Source organism: Melanotaenia boesemani, chromosome 10 (assembly GCF_017639745.1).
Source record: "Melanotaenia boesemani isolate fMelBoe1 chromosome 10, fMelBoe1.pri, whole genome shotgun sequence".
NCBI classification, from domain to species: domain Eukaryota; kingdom Metazoa; phylum Chordata; class Actinopteri; order Atheriniformes; family Melanotaeniidae; genus Melanotaenia; species Melanotaenia boesemani.
The window spans coordinates 21500391-21521553 of NC_055691.1; the positions used below are offsets into that span (position 1 = coordinate 21500391).

Below are 21163 nucleotides of genomic sequence, written 5' to 3' on the forward strand. Positions count from 1 at the left end.
AAACCTACAGCTTAACTTGAACCAGGTACTGCAACAGGACAGTGATGATGGTCTTGCAAAGGCAAAAATAGAGTGAAATACTGCAGCAGAACCAGAGGAAAGCTGGTGTATTATGTATGCTTGGTGTATTATATCATGTTTTTGTTCGTCTGAGGTTGCATTTACTTCATTTGAGTGTGTAAGTTTTTTTCCCTTAAAGTTAGAATTTTTATGTGCATATGTACCAGTGCTCACAAACCTGTGGGGCAGGAGTGATGGAGCGCAGAGTGGAGTGTGTGACCTCCAAAGCCCAACCATCTAAACACTGCCCTCCATCAGAAAGACCTGAGTCTCAAGCTACATGTCAAGAGAGACAATGTGAGTCCCTCCTCTCCTCTTCTCTTCTCATTTTAAGTACATAACTCGGAAATTCTACCATGTTCCTCAACATTTCTTATCCCTGTGCTTTCTGCCAACACACTTAGTGTGATGGCATTAAATTGAGTGTGTTGTATATGGCAACCAAAGGCGTATCTGATTGTGTATACAGAAACTGCACTTTTTGCTTTATTTATACACATTAGCTGCATTAGCTGCATTTAAAAACGCTTGAAGTGATAATTTAGTGGAACAATAAATAGAGAGTCAGCAGTTTTGTGATAGGGGCAGACTTTTCAGAGAGTCTCAGGAGTCTGGCGATACGGCTGAGGCAGCTTTAATTGTGCAGGCCAAAGTTTTCAGGTTCACTCCCACACTGCAAATATTTCAGTGCTAGCACTCTGGACTAATCATTCTCAACTTGGCTTCTGCCAAATCAGGCACTGGTGAAATTAAAATGATATGCTCGGGTGACAGCCAGTTCCATGGTCAAGTCTTCATTTTAATCAGCTAATCAGCATGATATGAGCTCTGCAGAACTCTGGGAATACAGAAGAGGCAACAGCTCTACTAAATATGTAAAGAAACCAAGTCATAAAACTTTGTAGTAGATGTGCTTTTTTTAATGATTAGCCTCTGTAGTCATTTGTGTATTTATTTAAAAACATTTATGTACTATTTTACACAAATAGAGTGACCAGATATCAGGACTCTAATAACTCCTGGTTATAATTCCTTAATCTAGGCCAGCTGTTCACTTCTTGCCGAGACGTCCAGATGAGGCAGGGAGTGAGGATGGATGGCGAATACTATCTTAAAGTCAAGTCTCGGATCGTACAGGTGTGTCCATTTTGTCAGAATAATTCCTCTGATGCCTCCTGAGTCAACCAGCAGCTTTCCCATGGGACCTCATCTGTTGTCTCAATGTGTTTGGTCGCAGATTTACTGCGCTGAGATGCAGACTGATTTCCCCAAGGAATACGTGACCCTGCGCAGCGGTCAGACAGACAACTACTCTGAGGTGTATGGGCACAGGTGTGTGTTGGAGATATGCATATGATTATGTAATTGATATTTAGAACACTCTGAATTATATTTGAAATAATCTAACCACTAATTGTCCTTAACACGCAGGTTGCTGAACCCCTTTGAATGTCCGTATAACGGCAGCCGTAGACAGGACTGCAACTGCAGGAACGACTACTCAGCAGCAGGCTACACGCTGTTCCACAAAGTTCGCCTGGACCTGAGCTCCCTGAGGATAATGAGTGTGTAATTACTGCGTGATTGCCTTTCTCTGTCTACAGTAATGAGACCACACATCAGTGTTGTTTTAAACCCTTGCACGCTTTGTCCCCGTAGTGCTAATAATGCCTCTTCCAAAAGCCAGTTTGTTCAAATGCAGTAAACAGAGCTTTTTTTTCTCACACTCTCTCCATTGAAAACGAAATAATGACCTCTCAGCACTCTGTATTCACATCACTGGGTGAGGTCTTGAAACCATGCCTCTCCTTACGAACATGTGAGCCAGAGAATAAAGGAATGCATACGTGCACATGCATACTCAGATCTCAGACAAACAGATCTGTATTAGTCCCACAAGTAAAAGACCAAAGATTAAAAAATTGACACGAGTATAATAAAATTTGAAAAGAGAATAAAAGAAGTCCAGGTCTGTACACGCTATAGTAAAATGCACAATTATGCAGTAATATTAGGATTTAAATACAGTATTTACACAAATGCACGGCGGTGTGGTGGTTAGCCTTACAGGTAACTGGTTCGAGCCTCGGCTGGGGGAAGTTTCAAACAGTGGCCTTTCTGTGTGGAGTTTGCATGTTCTCACCGTGTATGCGTGGGTTACCTCTGGGTATTCTGCCTCCAAAGACATGCATGTTAGGTTAAGTGGTCACTCTAAATTCTCCCTAGGAGTGAATGTGAGTGTGAGTGGTTTGTCTCTACAGTGTGTGCAGAATTATTAGGCAAGTTGTATTTTTGAGGATTAATTTTATTATAGAACAACAACTATGTTCACAATGAACACAAAAGACTCATAAATATCAAAGCTGAATATTTTTGGAAGTTGGAGTGGGGCTTTTTTAGTTTTAGTATCTTAGGAGGATATCTGTGTGTGCAGGTGACTATTACTGTGCATAATTATTAGGCAACTTAACAAAAGCCAAATATATACCCATTTCACTTATTTATTTTCACCAGGGAAACCAATATAACAACTCAAAATTTACAAATATACATTTCTGGCATTCAAAAACAAAACAAAAACAAATCAGTGACCAATATAACCACCTTTCTTTGCAAGGACACTCAAAAGCCTGCCATCCATAGATTCTGTCAGTGTCTTGATCTGTTCACGATCAACATTGCGTGCAGCAGCAACCACAGCCTCCCAGACACTGTTCAGAGAGGTGTACTGTTTTCCCTCCCTGTAGATCTCACATTTGATGAGGGACCACAGGTTCTCTATGGGGTTAAGATCAGGTGAACAAGGAGGCCATGTCATTATTTTTTCTTCTTTTAGACCTTTTCTGGCCAGCCACGCAGTGGAGTACTTGGATGCGTGTGATGGAGCATTGTCCTGCATGAAAATCATGTTTTTCTTGAACGATGCTGACTTCTTTCTGTACCACTGCTTGAAGAAGGTGTCTTCCAGAAACTGGCAGTAGGACTGGGAGTTGAGCTTGACTCCATCCTCAACCCGAAAAGGTCCCACAAGCTCATCTTTGATTATACCAGCCCATTCCAGTACCCCACCTCCACCTTGCTGGCGTCTGAGTCGGAGTGGAGCTCTCTGCCCTGTACTGATCCAGCCACGGGCCCATCCATCTGGCCCATCAAGACTCACTCTCATTTCATCAGTCCATAAAACCTTAGAAAAATCAGTCTTATGATATTTCTTGGCCCAGTCTTGACGTTTTATCTTGTGTGTCTTGTTCGGTGGTGGTCGTTTTTCAGCCTTCCTTACCTTGGCCATGTCCCTGATTATTGCACACCTTGTGCTTCTTGGCACTCCAGTGATGCTGCAGCTCTGAAATATGGCAAAACTGGTGGCCAATGGCATCTTGGCAGGTTCACGCTTGATTTTCCTCAGTTCATGGGCAGTTATTTTGTGCCTTGTTTTTTCAACACGCTTCTTGCGACCCTGTTGACTATTTTGAATGAAACACTTGATTGTTTGATGATCACGCCTCAAAAGCTTGGCAATTTTAAGAGTGCTCCATCCCTCTGCAAGACATCTCACTATTTTTGACTTTTCAGAGTCCGTCAAATCTCTCTTCTGACCCATTTTGCCAAAGGAATGGAAGTTGCCTAATAATTATGCACACCTGATATAGGGTGTTGATGTCATTAGATCACACCCCTTCTCATTACAGAGATGCACATCACCTGATATGCTTAATTGGTAGTAGGCTTTCAAGTCTGTACCGGTTGGAGTAGAACAACATGCATAAAGAGGATGATGTGGTCAAAATACTCATTTGCCTAATAATTCTGCACACACTGTATGTGTTGACCCTGCGATGGACTGGTGACCTGTCCAGGGTGTACCCTGCCTCTCACCTACTAAAAGTTGGGATGGGCTCCAGCTTCCCAGCGACCCTGAGTTGGATTGAGCGGTACAGAAAATGAATGGATGGATTTATACAAATGCTGTACAGCATATACATTAATATGTATGTACATTTTTACTAATACATATCGCCCTGGTGGTCACACAGACCTGCTAGTGCACACAGGTTAAATACAGACAGGTGGAAAGTGATGATACAGTGTGTACTACTGGGAAGAGAACTGATTGTACAGTCTGACAGAAGCAGGAAGGACTGACTTCTGGTGCCTTTCTTTCAGACTTTATAAATGGAGAAGTCTGTTGCTGAAGGAGCTGTTCAGTGATGCCACAATTAACTTGAGCCATAGTACAATAATGACAAATGTGAATGGAAGGCTGGGAAAAACTGGTTTAACACCGGTTCACTAAGTTCAAATCCTACAAGGAATTTTTGATTTACAGAACTGTGTTAATCTGAGCAAAGATGTCAGATCTTCTGTGATTGATGGTAAATTAAAATGTGGGCCAGTATTTAGTTTGAGACATACCAAATAACCTCTGCAGGGAGGCATTAAAGAAATTCTATTGCATAGTTATGTCCACATTCCAGAGAAAAAGACTAGAATAATAAATGAGAGATTTAGTGCAGGACCCGTGTTTTCTACTTTTGGCGTGTACAAAAAAGGTTAAAGAAAAATAAGGCATTAAACACACACACACACACAAAAAAAAAACCTCAGGAAGAGGCATTTAAAATCCAAATTTTTAAAGACTACAAGTGTTAAACTGTTTTGGATGATGTTATTGGCTTTAACATCCCAGCTTTCCTTTCAGAACCGTTAAATGTAAATGTCATTTTTAAGGAGCAAATGCACCTGGCATAGTGACATCAGCTGTTATTTTCTTTTGAGCAGATGTTTTCTGTCCGTTTACTTCAGTGTGACTGTAGACTTGTATCTCTGCTGTTTACCAGCCACAGATCTCCAGTTTTCCCAGACTCTACTTGGCCGGCCTGTGCCCTTTGCTACAGCAGGAGATTGTTATAGTGCAGCCAAGTGTCCACAGGTTGGTCAACTACAATCGCACAGAAATGTTTAATAAGTCTTTATGTGTGTGTGGTATATTTTTGCAATTATGGCCACCATATAGATTAAATCATGTTTTTGAAATACTCTAATGTGTGATTCCAGGGTCAGTTCAGTATTAATCTGATTGGCACTGGCCTCAAAGTTGCTCAGGCAACCAAATGGACATCTCAGGGCAACTATGTTTCCGTTAAAGTCCACAGATCTGAGGTAAGAAGGTTCCAGTACATTCATATAATGGTCAACCTGGCTTAGCTCACACTGTGTGGCTCTTAATGGGCTTTATTGTTGTCATTTTAGTATCATTATGCTTCACACTGAAGCTTGGAGTATGTCCTCTGGATTACTTTGTTTTCCTTCTTGTCTGATTCACTCAGCAGGAATCCCCACTGACAGTCATAAAGTTTCCATTCTCTGCACATAAAGCTGCCCTTTTGCCCACTTTTCCCCATTCTGTTTGTCTCTATCCGTAGGATGGAACAAGAATCTACGGCCGCTGTGGTGGTTTCTGTGGGAAGTGCATTCCCCAAGCTCACAACGGCCTTCTCCTTCAAGTCCACTGAGAGCCAGCCCTAGACCAAACCCCCTAAATCTATCTTGAAGACAGTAGCCTAGGAACATACAATAAGAGTGATTTGTTAGATCCTGCTGTAAGTGTGGTAGTGGAGCATCAAACACCCTACAGTCACATCTCCAGTTCCCAAATGGCAGCTAAACAAAACACTACACATTGTGCAGTACTACAGAGCCACCGTCAGGTGTTTCATTCATACTTCTAGTGCTGAAGTCATATCTGCCTCCCAAATGTTTTTGCAGTATTTGTGGACTGGAATCAAGAATGCTTTTAATACATATTTTCTTTTTCTTTTCTTTTTTTTTGTTTTCTATTTTTATAGTACCAGGGGATATAGGAATTCACAGTCAGAGGGAAAGAAATTATATATATAAAAAAGAACAGATTTATCCTTTTACTTTTCAAGAGAATTATTCTCATCTCTAAAACATTTAACTCTGTGATGTCTGTCTGCTTGCAGTTCCACAATTTTGCTGCCGCTCATCTAACTGCAGTTAGCGATACAGTAAAAAGTAAATACACTGCATGTATGAACTGACTGTTGCAGTTCTCTTGTGATGAAAATTGTGTACACTGGCATAGTCTGTAAGAAATTGTTGTTTTATTATATTACACTGAAGGAGTTTTTTTTTTTTTTATCCACTAGCTGGCTGTTTTCACTGTAAGTTAGAGTATTGTAAATATTCTTATCTGACTCTGCGAGAAAGAAAGGGTATAAAAGGTCAAATGGTAAGCCACAAAGTCCCGATTCTCTTCCAGACCTGCCTCATGTCAGAGGTCAAATTTTAGTACAGCATGTGGAGCTTTTAAAACTGGAGATCTTTTTTTGTTGTTGTCGTTTTCCTAATTGTGTGTCCCTTCAGTCTGTCTGCTGTCAGGTATTAAAACGAAATAACTAACTACGCAACCCTACATTCACAGTGACTCTGACTCTCAGAATTTCCAGAGAAAACACTTGTGCAGTGAGGCTACTGCTGAATATTTCCCATTGTTTTAAATATGGACAAGTGTAAAATTATCCAGTTATTTTTTTGTTTAATCTTTTATCCTCTTCACATTTTTATGTATTTGTCTTCTTTTATCACCACACACAGTAAAGTTCTCATCTGTTACACCGTGATACAGTATGAGGTGTGAGGTCTCATCTCACACCCTCCATTGGGCCTGATGTAGGTACCTGCAACCCCCTACCTCTCACAAACATCCATACTCTGTTAAGATATGTGTTGTTATATATTTATGTTTGACTATATTTATTGTGTATTGACTTCTAGATATGTTGTCTGTTATGGTACACGTGACTACTACCAGCAGAGGAGCCATTTGTTGTGCAACCACTAACCTTAAATAATATTTTGAATGGTGCTTTTACTTTGAATTACCTCTAATTTAAAGAAGGAAAATACTGACTTTTGGAGTAACACTGGCCGTGACAGAGCTTCACTTCTTTCTGACAAAATTAAGCTTAGATGTCTCTTGAGCAGATGCTTTATCTGCTCACAAAGGAGGCCACGGCCCTCTTATTAACATAGCTGAAAATGTAACTGCATGAATGCAAGAAATGAGGAAATTTCCTCCTTGAGCAGTACTTACAGTAACTCATCATAAACCACTCTCACCATGACCACTGCTACCAAGCTACCTAACATGCTGGCGTGCTGATGTTAAGCTTTAACCAAAGTTAGAAAGTAGAAACAGATTTTTTTTTTTCAGACAATGCAGCTTCGTTTGATTTATAGAGTAGCTGAAAAGAAAGTCAATGAGCAGCTAGAAAATCATTTGGCTATCATTAATTATTATGACAGCCGACTGTGCTATGAGGTCTGTATCAGAAATTGAAAGAATACTTGATGCACTATGTGCCATTAATTTTGTAGAAATGTAATCCTGTTTTTTTTTTTTTTTTTTTTTTTTTTTGTAATAACCATTAAGATTTGTAACTTATGATATATGTGTATTTTTAATATTCATACTTGAATTGTAAACCGTGTGCTAAATATTGAATGGGCATTGGTACTGAATAGAGAAAGAGAGTATTTGTTTGTCATGCTTTATCCAAAGAGGCTTTAAAGGATCATATGTACATGCATGTAGTATGTATGTATAGTATGTGTGTATGCAGCCTGCAAGAAATGAATGATTCTGGTGCTATGGTTACTAATCGTACAGTTACTGAATGTCTTGTTATTATACTAATGCTGTAAAGAAAAGTAAGAATAAAATATGCTTTTCTGCTAAATCATAATTATTTTGTTTTGTTTATTTTCCCAACACGTTTATCTTTTCATTAATATGCATTTATGAACATTGTTAGTACTTTCAGCTCATTTTTTAAACACTCTTCCATGTTTGAAAGTAAACATATTATCTTTTTTCAAATCCTAAAATAGATTGCAACCCTAAATGCAGAATAATTGGAATGCTTTCTAAAATGTCAAAAAAATTATTTGCAAATTTCATAAATATTTTTAGTAATATACCTGTAGAATACAGAAAATGTATGTTATGTTTTCAATAAAGACCATATACTGACTGCGGTTTCCATTGAGTAACATTATTCCAAAATCCCTTACTCCTGGTGGATTTCCTCTTTGCATGTTACTAACTGTCCATTTTTACTTCTGGGAGACTCTACCTCTCTAAGGTGCTCTTTTTATGCTCAGTCATATTACTGGCCTGTTGCCAATAAAACTAATTAGTAAATATTTTCCTCCAGCTGTTTCTTATCAGCACGACTTTTCCAGCCTTTTGCTTCCCCTCCTAACATTTGTGGTACATGTTACCATCAAATCTAAAATGAGCTCATATTTTTAATTAAATAATAAAACGTCTCACTCTCAACAATAGATGTTTTCTGCTGTATTGTAAATTAAATCTTGATTTACAAATCATTGCATTCTGTTAGCCATAAATATGTAAATAGTGCTCATTTCATGAGTCACAGCTGGGCACAAGATGTTTCCTTCATAACTATAACATTGACAGCACATGTGCCCAGGAGTTAGTAGGGTTTCACCCCACAGATGTGTAACATTTATCTCAGACTATACATTCGGCTTTCAAAGTACTAATGATCTCACTAAAACATGCTCATGCATCACATTAAGGTGAGTGGAAATTAATAGGTGGTGTCAAAATGTACATTTGCGTCACTGAAGGTCTGACAACCAAACGGCGGAACTTTAGAAGTCCTTAAATTTTACACAGGCAGAGTAAAAGTAATTTAACTTCTGCAAAAAAATAACTCAGGTCTTTCTTAATTATATAGAAGAGCTTTCCTCCAGCACTGAGGTGACTTGATAAACAAAGGACAGCAGGTCAGTACTGGCTGGGTGTTGACACTAACCAAATTGTGACTCCATGTGGATTCACTTAGTTGTTTCAGGCTGGTTTTCCACAACATGACTTTCAAGAGTTCAGGTCCACTTTAGAGTTACATAAACATTGCAAATACCATTTAAAACCATTTCTCACTAATGTAGTTGTGCTCTTGAGTTCTGAAAACAGCTGAAACTGTCAAGTACCCAATAACTCATGAACCTGTAAAGTCAAATCAAAGAATGAGGTAAGCTCCCTGTAAGCTTTGGAAACTTCACAAAGAGATGTAAAGTGGAATCTTAATGTCACCAAACTGAGTCTGAATTCAAACAGCAGGTACTTTTTGCAAAACAAAACTGTTTATATACAAGTCACTTTTCCAGGGCTCATTGCACAGTTAGTTTGGACTTTAAATGAAAACAGATCCTGATGTTCTTTAAGAGTTACTTTGATTTCTTGCCAAAAGGCTGCTTTTGTTCCTAAAATCTAATCTAAGGATTTGAACAAGTCCCGTAGCCTGACAACAATGACCCCAAAAGTCAGTTCTTCCAGGGGAAAAAATGTTGTGAAGAGATATTTCCAGACTCTGCGGGCAAGTTAGAAAACATCTTTCCTGGCCCGGTTGTTGTGAGCATAAACCAGGCATCTTTAATGACCTAGCTGAAAAACACAAACTTGCACTGAGTCCTCATAAAAGACACTAATGATTGATGTTTACCATGAAGTCTTCTTTGAGGTAACAGCACAGACATTCCAGTGTAGTCTGCAGCTGCAACCTGCTCTAAAGGGCACGCATCCAGAAACAACCATGGCACAATGATGCACTTAAGCAACAGGCCTAACTGAACTTTGCTAAACAATCAGCAATGGACAGAGGTTAATTTGGCTTTTAGAAATATATAAAAATATATTTAATGAGGATTTTCCTCTATTTTTAAAGCTTATAAAAAACCAAATTAACATCATCTGTAAAATAATGTTCATACAAGCGAAAGTGAAACATTTCATGACAGATTTAATGTTTAGTTAATGAAACATGCTCTATAAACCTCATCAGCATTCACCCAGTGACCTAGAGAAACCCATTTTCCTACACTGAGTTAACAGTAACCCCTAGCGTCTAAACTGTGATACTACATCTACTGTCAGACATACGAGGCAGCTACATAAGAGCTTTGCTATTTACATGTGTTTGCAATTACTGGGTTTATAAACAGTGTTGAACTGTGGTCTGATTAATTAATAATGGGATTATTTAATTGTTTTAACAATGCTTATTTGCAATAAATCATAGGGTTGGAAAGACTGTTTACTTCCATTTTAAATGGTGCCACATTCATAAGGAAAATGCATTAGTAGGATGAGCAGCAGGGTAGAGTATGGGGACTGTGTCTATGAAAAACATGTCAAAGCTTATCTGCTAATGCCAAACAGCTTATTCTGCTATTGAATCTTGTTTGGGGTCTTTTATGGATGGGATCATTGAAGTCTAACAGACATTGAACAAACAGGGGCTATAAGGGGCTACAAGAACTATACACAGACACAACAGCCAGGCACCTCCTCCTCTTCCTGGTCATCAGCCCAAGACCAAGATCAAAATCAAGAATCTTCATTGTCATTTATGCAAAGTACAATGAAATTTTGTTCAGCAGCTCTTGGCTCAAAACACAGAGTAAGACACGTATAAGAAATATAAAAATATAAGAATATAAAACCAATAAAAAGAAAAAAAAGTAGCAGTGCAAATCAGTCTATAGTGACCGGATAAATATGTCACTCACATTGCACAGTATTAAGTGCAGTGAAGTGGGGATGTCTATCTGTCCATCTTTCAATTTGTCTTGTATACCCATCTACCTACCCGCCTGCAGGGGATGCTCTGTCTATGGATGGCCAGGGGACAGATATACAGATACATTTATACAGCTTTGTAACACACTGCTGAGGGATGGCTTTACATTCTTCATGCAGCATTTGTTCCAAGTCTGCCAGTATGGTTGTGTTGGTCACTCTGGCATGAAGAGCACACCCAAGTGGTCAATGGGACTGTAGGAGGCCATTCCGTCCTCCCTATGCTTAAATTTTAGAGATAGTCTCCGATAAACCCGTCTGTGTGGGGCAAGCATTGTTTTCTGGAGGACAGAGTTTGGTCCCAGACTGGGGAGATGTGGGGTTACCACCAGTTGCAGAATCTCATCTCAAAAAGTCATATTCCTCGAGTGAGGAACATGTTGCCCCACACCATCACTGCCTCCACCAAAAGCTGTTATTCTGTCAGTCCAGCAATCAGCAAAACGTTCTCCACACTTACGATTCAACAGCCGCAAGCATAATCTCAACCCATCACTAAACATAATGTTCCTCCTCATGTCCAGACACTGATGCACCAGTAAAGCACCTGACTGTCAGCACCTGGGGTACAAGAAGCTCAAAAAAAAAACAAAAAAACAAAAAAAAAAAAGAGTTAATAGCAGAACAAGATCTTTGGGATTAGCACAATCCACATACTTAGCTGTGCTTCTCATCCCACAAATGCATTTTTCTTAAAAAGCAGCACCATTTAAAAGAGAAATAACAAACCAACCAACAGTATAAATTTGGTAGGAAGTAATGCTACAGAAAAAAGAAATAATCAACCACATATACACTACCGTTCAAAAGCTTGGGGTCACTTCCCTATTGAATCCCATGGCAAAGTGACCCCAAACTTTTGAACGGTAGTGTAAGCTTCCTTACATTTTGTGCTGGGTTTATACAAAGAATGACAACAAAAGAAGACTGGACAGCAAAACTCTGAGCTGCGAGTTGTGACTTAGGATTTTTCTTCAAATGAAGCACAAAAAATTTGTTTTTTAAAGAATAATTTTATGTAGTTGTCATAAGGAGTCATGGCAGTTATCACTGTGTACAAATCACTAGCTTTATTGATAACACCTGTGCTTTTCTTGCACGGGCATTACAACAGTTTTCTGGACAAATAAGAGTAGGCTATAACTAAATGTTAGACAGCTTTACTATTTACTATTTTATAATATGTATAATGTAGTATTTGCTTTTCTTTCAGTGGACCTGGGGTGGTGTGGTAATATAGTGAAATTACATTTGGGTCACCATGTTTTGTGACCAGTAGATGGCAGTAAAGTATCAGAAAAAGGCAAACATGCCCCTCAGTAGTTGTCTCTGCTAACTACTGTCAAGCAAAGGACCAAAGAATAATGACCAAGAGTTTTAACTAAGAATCTCTTTCTTCACTGTGTATCAAGTTTACTCTTATAAAGAAAACTTTTGAGTGTGCAGATGTTTATTGTGATATACTGCAACACATCTTGAACCAGTAGTGATCACAAACATCCAATTTCCAAACTCAACTGTCCTTGAGGAGATTTTTCCAGTGAAAGCTCTTGCAGGAGGAGGTTGTTTATGCAAACTCAAATCCTTGTAAACCTCACTTATACACACATAACTCCCTCCCAGCCCTTATATGCAAGCTCCCACACACTCACACATCCTATAGTGGAACAGCTGGCCTCAGACAGTCTCAGTTTCATCTTTTGATATACTATGTCTGCATCAAAATCTATTCAAACCACACGTGATTTAGCAGCTATCTCCACTGCCAAATGGACTGTCAGACATTTGGGGGGGTAGGAATTGTTGGCACTTTGCCTCATGGGACATTATAGACTGTACTTGACAGGCTGGCAGCCAGCACTTTTGAAAGAAATCATGTCAGCTTTGACTTTAACTGGTTGAGACCGAATGAGGTCATTTTAAGGTATTGTGTTACACTGCTACAATGTCCATTTTGTAACAGCTGCATGCGATGTGTGGGGGACTGCAACCTCGACCCGAAGCTGACCACCTATTCACTGCACAGGCCGGGTGGTATGTTGTCAAAAACAAGCAGGGTCCAACTGTAGGTGGTATGAAGGGGGTGGTTAGTGTGAGACCCCTGGGGTCTGCAAGTATGTGCCAATAGCCCATATGCACATGTGTTGTGGTGAAAAATGGACTTCCATTGTTTGATCCGTAAATGTGAGACTCACACTTTGAGGCTCACGGTGAGCAAAGCATGCTCAGTGACGTTTTTTTTTTAATCAGGTATCTTTTGTTAATGCATACAGATCTTTTCTTATTTATTTTTTTTTTTTAGTACAGCATATTCTGAAGCCCTTTCTGTAGTTACTGTAATATATTTGCTGAAAAAAACAAAGCTTTAGTTCCTATAGTGCAGTGGTCATAAAAGCCTGCTGACAGTCATTTAGGAAATGCACACATCATGACCAGTGGCAGTGTTTTTGTTGTAGGAAATACTTTCCCATTGTAAAACTTTAGGCTGTTAAGCAGCCTGGAAAAAATTGCTCCATGTCAGCATAGTTAGACTGACTGAGGCAGAGGCCAGACATGACAGTAGCTGTGAGCTGTGGCTGGTCTATTGTGTGTGAAACAAGCATGCAGGCCTCTCCATAACAAGGAAGGTAGAGGGGGAGAGCTAATTATTTCTAACAGCTTAACACTTCAACCAAGAGAGCTTTCTGGATATTTTTACACTCTGTTGTGGACCACCAGGATGAAGTATGAAACCTACATAATGTCCCTTTTGTTTCTGGTATTACACATTTAGGATACTTCTGTAAGATACTGTATACACAGCAAAATGTCATGGTATGTGCATCCAAATTTCAATGCAAGGAGGTTCATTGCTCTACGAAAAAGATGGTAGATTCTGCATGTGTTCTATGACTAAGTTAGGAAATCTAATAAAAAGAAGAACATTTGTGGTCAAGGTAGCCCAGATAGATGATGTCCATTTTTCCAAATCCAATTGTTCTCCAGCTACAGCTGGTTGCTGTTCAAAGCAGAACATTGGACTAGTTTAAGAAAGCACAGACAAAAGGTTCTACCTCAAAGAAAAATTCAGCCCAGTCTCATGAGAAAGAAAAACATATGACTAACCCCTAACCATGTTTTTATTAATGTTTTTACCTTGTTATCAAAGTTTTAGCATTCATTTTTCCCCTTGGCTATCCATTACAAACTGCAACTGAGTATAATCAGGCTTAAAGTTGTTGGACGGCATTGTGTCAGATGCAACTCTAACTTGTTTCTCCTGCATGACATCCCATGTTTTAACACCGCCACCCTCCCATCCTACCTTCTTATAATTGTTCTGAACAAACAATGGTTGTTCAGTTTTTCACTAGATATCATGTTACAGTTTTCCAAGCAAGAAACCGGGGATGTAACCTTCATGAAAATATAGTATTTTATTATCTGTGACCATGACACATCATTTAATGTAAAGTAAATGTAGACATATTATGATTTAGAAAGGAATTTATATGTATTTCATAGGTTTCTAGCCAATAAAAAGCAATAATTTTTCATACTTTTGAGCCACATTGTTAGAAAATATTAATTCAGTTTTAATTCAATTTCCATTTTATTTCAATCATGATCACCCAAAGTAGTATGGGGTTAAAAATGAAATATACAATCAATGCAAGCAATGTTATAGCATTTCAACTTATTTAATAGTCTTAACACTATTCTAAAGACAACCCCAGATTACAGATTTTCTCTCTCAGAAGTCTAACTAATCTATTCAGGGTTGAAACGAGGGAAGCTAAAAGGTTGTTGCTCATAAGTTAAAGCCTGCACTAAAGTGTGCTTTTATTGCTAAGATACTAAAAGCTAAAGTGATTGACTGAATGAGCAGATCCTCACATTTATAGAAAGATCAGAAGGAAAGAGTGTATCAGTCTGATCTAACAGTGGTAGGTAAGGACCATTTGGAAGTCATTTATGTGCTGTTTTGCACTGATCCATAACCCTGCACTGACAGGGTTAACTCACATCAGTCAGTCCCTTAAAGCTCCTCTGCAACAGAATCCACTTTTTTCCTGACTAAACGAAAGCTTCTGGTTTCTTGTACTGGAGAGACGTGCAGACTAGCCCTCCTCTATCAAACAAGATACCATCTCTGGACAACAGAGAGGAGGGAAATTCCAACTCATAAACGTTTGGTTTCACATTTTTATCAATATAACTCCTGCTGTGATTCTCAAAAATTCTTTCTTTGTATGAACGTGTGATCGAGTCTAAGAAAGTCACCCCATCTTCCTTTTAGACACCTATAAAAAGGACCCTCAGAACCTCTTTAATGTATTTCATCTTTAAAAATCTCCACCTCACTGTTTACCTGCACTTATAAAGAACCAGAACAAGCATCACTATCTTATGCTGGACAGCTCTTATTGTCAGGGTTACTGTGTCCATGTCTGTGTGAGTTCAAACGCACTCATTATGCTCACAATCTGTCTCTCTGTCATGCACACTCATAATCACACACGTGTACAAGTCTCTTAATGTGGTAAGTGAGCCATTCACAGCAGTCCCTCTCATGATGGGGCCACTCAAACGCAGACAAAGCCACTTCACTAGAGCAATACAAATCCCAATGACAAGCTTTTAAACTCTTCAGCTTCCACTTCCCATGCTGAAGACCAACATATTTTATCATAGAGAATCCTTACATTCAAATACATTCATTATTTTGAAGGATGTCTATAGTGATTCTCTTGTGGGAACAAAGAGACTGATTAACTGGGGAAGTTGATGGAGGGCTCCTAAAGGGCCTGGATTGAACTGACTTAAGTGAGGACTGTATCATAAGAAGTGCTTTATGCACATTTCATATTTTGTACAAGCTCATAGGATTTGTAAAGTTTTCCTCTTTTCCTCCCACAGCATAAGTCATTTGGACTTTATTAACTGTTGTAAAGGTTTCCTTGGTTATGCATGGATGCAAAAGCTCCATCTTGGTAAAACATGGTCTCTTGAATATATTTCCTCAGTGACACAGCAAAAAGGTCAAGTCAGTACCGTAATACATGGCTGTTTTTTTTTTTCTTTTTTCTTTTAAACAACTCTGTTCTAACCTGACTTTCAGCAAATCCCCTACACCAGAAGTGGTTGAAAAAAACAGTTGAACTGATCCAGGATTTTACGTTTTAACTATAATTAATGTGTCCTTAAAGAAGAGAAAAGCCTCCAAACCAGTCATTTCAGCTCTGGATATGCTTTATAAGCGATTAAATTCATGTTTGGATGAGGGTTTAAACTGGAGTTGTGTAAACAGATGTAGATTAAATAGAAGGACAAGTTGAACATGATTTAAAGGACCCCATGAAACAGGTCCTGTACATATTATAGCAAAAGCAGCACTCTTTTCTTCTGTTAGATGATTCACCTTGAATGAAATGTTATTTGCTTAGAAGATAAAAAGTGTCCTTTTTTTTAACCAGAAAAGGAGTTTCTCCTTTTACCAGAAGTGATGTAACAGCACATACTGACTCATAAAGCTGCAGACTATTCTTATAACAGCTACAACAACCAACATGTATTCTTAGTCACATTTCATCCATTTAAGGTTTTTTCCTCTATGGTCTTAACATTTATTGGCATTGACATATTCTTTCTTATTATTTAAATATATGGATCTATAATCCCTCCCCCCAAATGCCAACCCAATCAAACTCTAACATGTATTTCATGTAAAATGACCTTTACTGAGGTAAACTCAGATGCTTGATCAGATTCTTGATCATATTGGCTCCTTTAAGGCATGCAACCACAGCTTTTCAGCCCACACTGCAAAATGTTGGGATTGGTTCCCTTCAACCCAGCATATACAATCCATAGGTGCTTTGCAGATTCAAGGCAGAAATGCCCAACCACAGCACAACACTGATGGTTGACTTTTTTTTTTTGCCTAACATGGGGGCCTTTTAAATCATAGTCACCATAGTGATTTATGTTTTACCACATTTATAGATGAATAAATCTTTGTTATGTTCTGTATTTGTGCTCCTGAGCCATTCTTTGCAGTTTGGACGTGAACAACCTAGACATAGCTGAGTGGCATTCAATGTGTCGTGAAAAACATTATTCACAAGCTTTTCACATGTAATGTGGCAGCAGGGTTAATTCAGTTTTAGCACTCCATCTGGTACCAAAGCTCAGCAACACATTCTGCCCAGCTGCTTGCGACACATTTTCTGGCACAGAGTAGCTTCAGCAGCCACTTTGACCAGACTGTCTGTCAGTTGCCATAAGGATAAGACTCACCATAGATGAAGTGGCCCAGAAGACTTGTTAGATACACGATTAGATGTATTCCTAATTAGACAATCATGGTTTGGTGTTGAAAACTTCTTTTTTTTTTCTTTTCTTCTTCTTTTTTTTTTGTGTGTGTGTTTTGTTTTGTTTTGCATTAACTTTCTAAACCTTCATTACTGCATAGTCTGTATATTCTGTATATTTAGTGTATATATGATGACAAAATGATGAAGGATCTTTTAGACACAAAACAAGACACATTTTTTGTGTTGAGTGACACAGAATCCTGGTAAAAACAGAATGTTTGAATGGGAGTAGGTAAAAGTCTTGAACTTTTCTAGACCTGTCTCCTTGCACCATATCCGAACAAAAGAAGAAGAAGAAGAAAAAAAGAAAACAAGCTATACAAAGCAGCCAACATTCATAATTATCCCACAGAGTCTAAGCTTTAACAGTGCTTATGTCAACGTCATATGAAAATAAAGCAGACAACATGTGCCTGGGATTAACAGAAACAAATTATAAGAAAAAAAAACCCAAAATTTTAAATAGCAGATTGAGACTCATATTCCAGAAAAATGGTCTTTTTTTACATTTGTGGAAATCTCTGGTATGGTACTTAGCATGAGTTTTTATGACCAGTTTATTTAACATATGGCTTTCTCTTAATGCGTTATTTGTCAGCTGAACTTGGAACAGTTTCTGGATGCTGTTAGGCAATAAATAATATCTAACTTTATACATCATCGGAATTGTTTTGAGGTTTGCTTAATCAGGAAAAATTTAAAATCTTTAGTTTAAGAAAAAGTGAATTAGAGGGAGGACTACGTGCTGTTTTATGATTCTTATTGCTTGCTTCTGTAATGTATTATACAGTACTGTAATTGATTTGGAAGTTGTATTTTTAATAAAGTTAATATGTAGCTTCTAACTTAGTTTGTTGTTTAAAACCACCTTAAGAAATTTTATTTCTGCAACTTTTCCCAACTCAGCATTATCTATAAGTGCTTTTCTATTGGTTTCAGTTGTACAGTTTCCAAAAATTTAATTAAATTACATTTAGTATTAATTTATTAAAGTCAAAACAGCTCTTTAACGTGATAAGACAGTTTTCCAACCATCTCAATAGCTGTTCCAAATTACCACCATTACAAAAGAGGTTGGTGTCATCAGCAAATAATATGGTTTGTAAAGTTCCATAATTTTTAAAGATGTCATTAATGTAAAGAATAGACAATGGTACGAGCATGGATCCCTGTGGCACCCCTCATGTTATAGTCTGATATTGTGAATTGACATATCATTTGATTATAATTTGTAAATAGTTGTGTTTTTCCGGTCTTGTAGACAGAGACAATCTTTGCTGCTTTCGTTTTATCTGGGAACACACCAGATTGTAAGGACAGGTTAGAGATCCACTACACAATCAATAATAGTTGTCAGTAAAGTTCAGTAATTCCGTGTCTATCTTTTCAAAGTCAGAAGATTTTTTTGTTTCAAATGACTTTACAAAATCTTTTATTTTCTTTACATCTGTGCCACATAAGAAAATAGAACTGCTGACAGTGTTGCAGCGTCTTTGCAGTTTCTTCGGCCAAACCAGAGCTAACATTAACAAAAAAGTTGGTCTACTTTAATCTGTGTGTTTGCTGTTACCTGATGGTTTCCATAGCAGCAATAAACACCTTGCACGTAAACCTCAAAACACCATTATTTCAAAGTTCTTATCTATTTTGATGATAAAATACTTTTCAGGGCAATTTTCCAGTATGAGGCCACAGCAAACATGTTTGAAAGAATGGAGGCCACACAGAGAGGCCGTTTGAGTTTTTCATTGATGCTTTGTTTGATAGACATGGCATAGTCAAAGCAAAACCTTGTGTTGTTAGCCTTCTGTCGCACCTTTACACCTCTCATCTTGGACCATTGTTGCGTGGCCCTTTGCTGACATGCTGTTGTCCCTGCATGAGTCCACACACACAATGAGACTTAAAGGATCCTTTTCTCTAAGAAAAACAGACAAGAAGACAAAGGCTTCAAACTATCCAAATTATCTCTTTTGGGTGTTCCTCAAAATATAGTATAGCTATCTGGGAGAATCATCTTAAATGCTCATCCCCTGCAAGCAAAAACAACAAAAAGTCTTATTGCGCAAAATGTGCATCATAAGCAGCAGGGAGTTGTTTTTTTTTTTTCTTCTTCTATTGCCAGGTTGTAATTTTATGTTGGCACACATGCTGTGTATCCAAGAATGTTACAGAGATGTTTGATCTTTGTGTGAATGTTCAGCTAGATGCTTATTAGAGCAGAAGGTGGAATTTTTCTTCCATCTGATTTATATCAGGTGCAAGATCATGGATGGGTAATTTGTCTGATAGAAGCATTTTTATTACAGAGTTCAAGCTTCAGAAATGATAGGTCTGCTCGATAGCAGTTGTGGACTGGAGTTTACCTTTCCTTTTGTCTACAGCTGATTATCCTGGAATGTTTGTTTAGACTCATCCCCTGTATTGGAGCTTCACCTGGAATTTGAAACAGCGCCCACAATGAAAGCAAATTGAGGGATAACAAACCTATAAGATTAAGCTTTAACAGCACACCACATCTTTTACATGAACAAAGCACAATCCCAATAAAGATAGCAATGGATTATGAGAGACGTAATGAGTTTATAAAAAAAAGACTTTTACTGTGAAAGGCATCCAAAATGTAAAACTGTTTGTATAATCGAATTTAAAGCTTGTACAAAAGGATTAAACAACATATACCTCATTGCATAGTATATTTTCCACTTACAACATGTTTAAGAATATAATTACATAAGTCAAACACAGGATTTCCCAAAGATTTTAAAATTATACAAAAAAAATCATACTGCAATGCAACAACAATCAGGACTAAGAAAGGCTTTATTTTTTTAGCTGAACAGCTTGATTGTTTGCACTAATAGTTATGTTGCTTTACCTGGCAGATTATGATTTCCAATCAGCCTGTAAGCTCTTTATTTATTCATTTATTGTGACTCATTACAGCTCAGTCTAACAAGAAGATGGGTTTGGTATGACTGCTGACTTACAGTAGAGCTGCTGAAATGGTGAGATGGTAACATTTTGTCTTGTTTTGAATGATGAACCATCCATAAAATGTGACAGGAACCTGTTAATATTTAAATAATTCAGTCTAACTTGTGTTTTACACCCATAACCCTGACTCTAAACATAAATACGTTAATATATATATATGACAGAGTGGATTGAAGATGGCAGTTGCCATTATACTGTTGCAAGATTTTAATTACATGAATGTCAATTACATGAAATGAATTACAGTTTGGACAAAAAACCTTTGTCCAGGAAAGTGTTTTCAGTCCCATTTCCTAAAAAAAAAAAAGTGGAAATGCTGTGGATGATGCAAATTACAAACAGAATGCAGGTACTTGTGACTCATGTAGGTCCCCAGTTTTTCACTGAAAATAGCTTGACTCATTTTATTAGACATATGATTATTTTGTACTCAATCTCAGGTTTATGAGCAATAAGTCAGAAACATGAGCAGGTATAAAAAGATTTTCCAATAGTGTCTGTGTCTAACAAAGAGCTCTTGTTTCCCTTTTGTTCCCATTTGCCAGCTTCTTCAGGTCAGAACAGTTGCTGACACATTACGATGGGAATATTTGTTTTATGCTGTCAGTATAGTCTTAGCCTTGATTCTCTCATTGTTGTAGGACCTCTCTGGCTCATTTCCTGGACATTGGATATGGTATCAAAAACATCAATCTATGCATTCCTCTCCACAGCAGATGCCAAATCTGAGACTGAACCAGCAATTTCTTATTAGGCCTCCTGATAATTGAGCATTTTTACCCTAAATAACAGAAGTATAACCAGACATGCATGTTTGGATTGCTGCTCCATTACCTCAGTAGAACCATAAACTCAGTTTTAATGAGCTGTTGTTTCAGAAGTACCAGGTGTTTGCAGGGCTTGAACACAGAAGACCAAAACAGATCCAAAAGTCTATCACAGATTTAAGGCTATTTTCTTTCACTGTGTCTTTTATCCATAAAGAAATCTATAAAATGGTTATGTTGCAGATGAGTGAAGACTATAAGTCTACTCTTTTGGTGTCCACATGGCT

The 21163-nt window shown here is 38.0% G+C and overlaps 1 protein-coding gene across 2 annotated transcripts in view; it reads left to right on the plus strand.

Moving 5' to 3' along the window:
* LOC121647811 (A disintegrin and metalloproteinase with thrombospondin motifs 20-like) overlaps positions 1 to 6304 on the plus strand; it is an 89750-nt gene extending 83446 nt beyond the window's left edge. For both annotated transcript variants that reach the window (XM_041997517.1, XM_041997518.1), the window contains 7 exons: positions 228 to 357; positions 1103 to 1197; positions 1298 to 1392; positions 1492 to 1625; positions 4899 to 4990; positions 5116 to 5220; positions 5484 to 6304. In XM_041997517.1, the coding sequence (XP_041853451.1) occupies positions 228 to 357; positions 1103 to 1197; positions 1298 to 1392; positions 1492 to 1625; positions 4899 to 4990; positions 5116 to 5220; positions 5484 to 5573 (741 nt within the window). In that variant the 3' untranslated portion in view covers positions 5574 to 6304. The remainder of the gene's footprint in view (positions 1 to 227; positions 358 to 1102; positions 1198 to 1297; positions 1393 to 1491; positions 1626 to 4898; positions 4991 to 5115; positions 5221 to 5483) is intronic.
* Positions 6305 to 21163: the final 14859 nt, after the last annotated feature.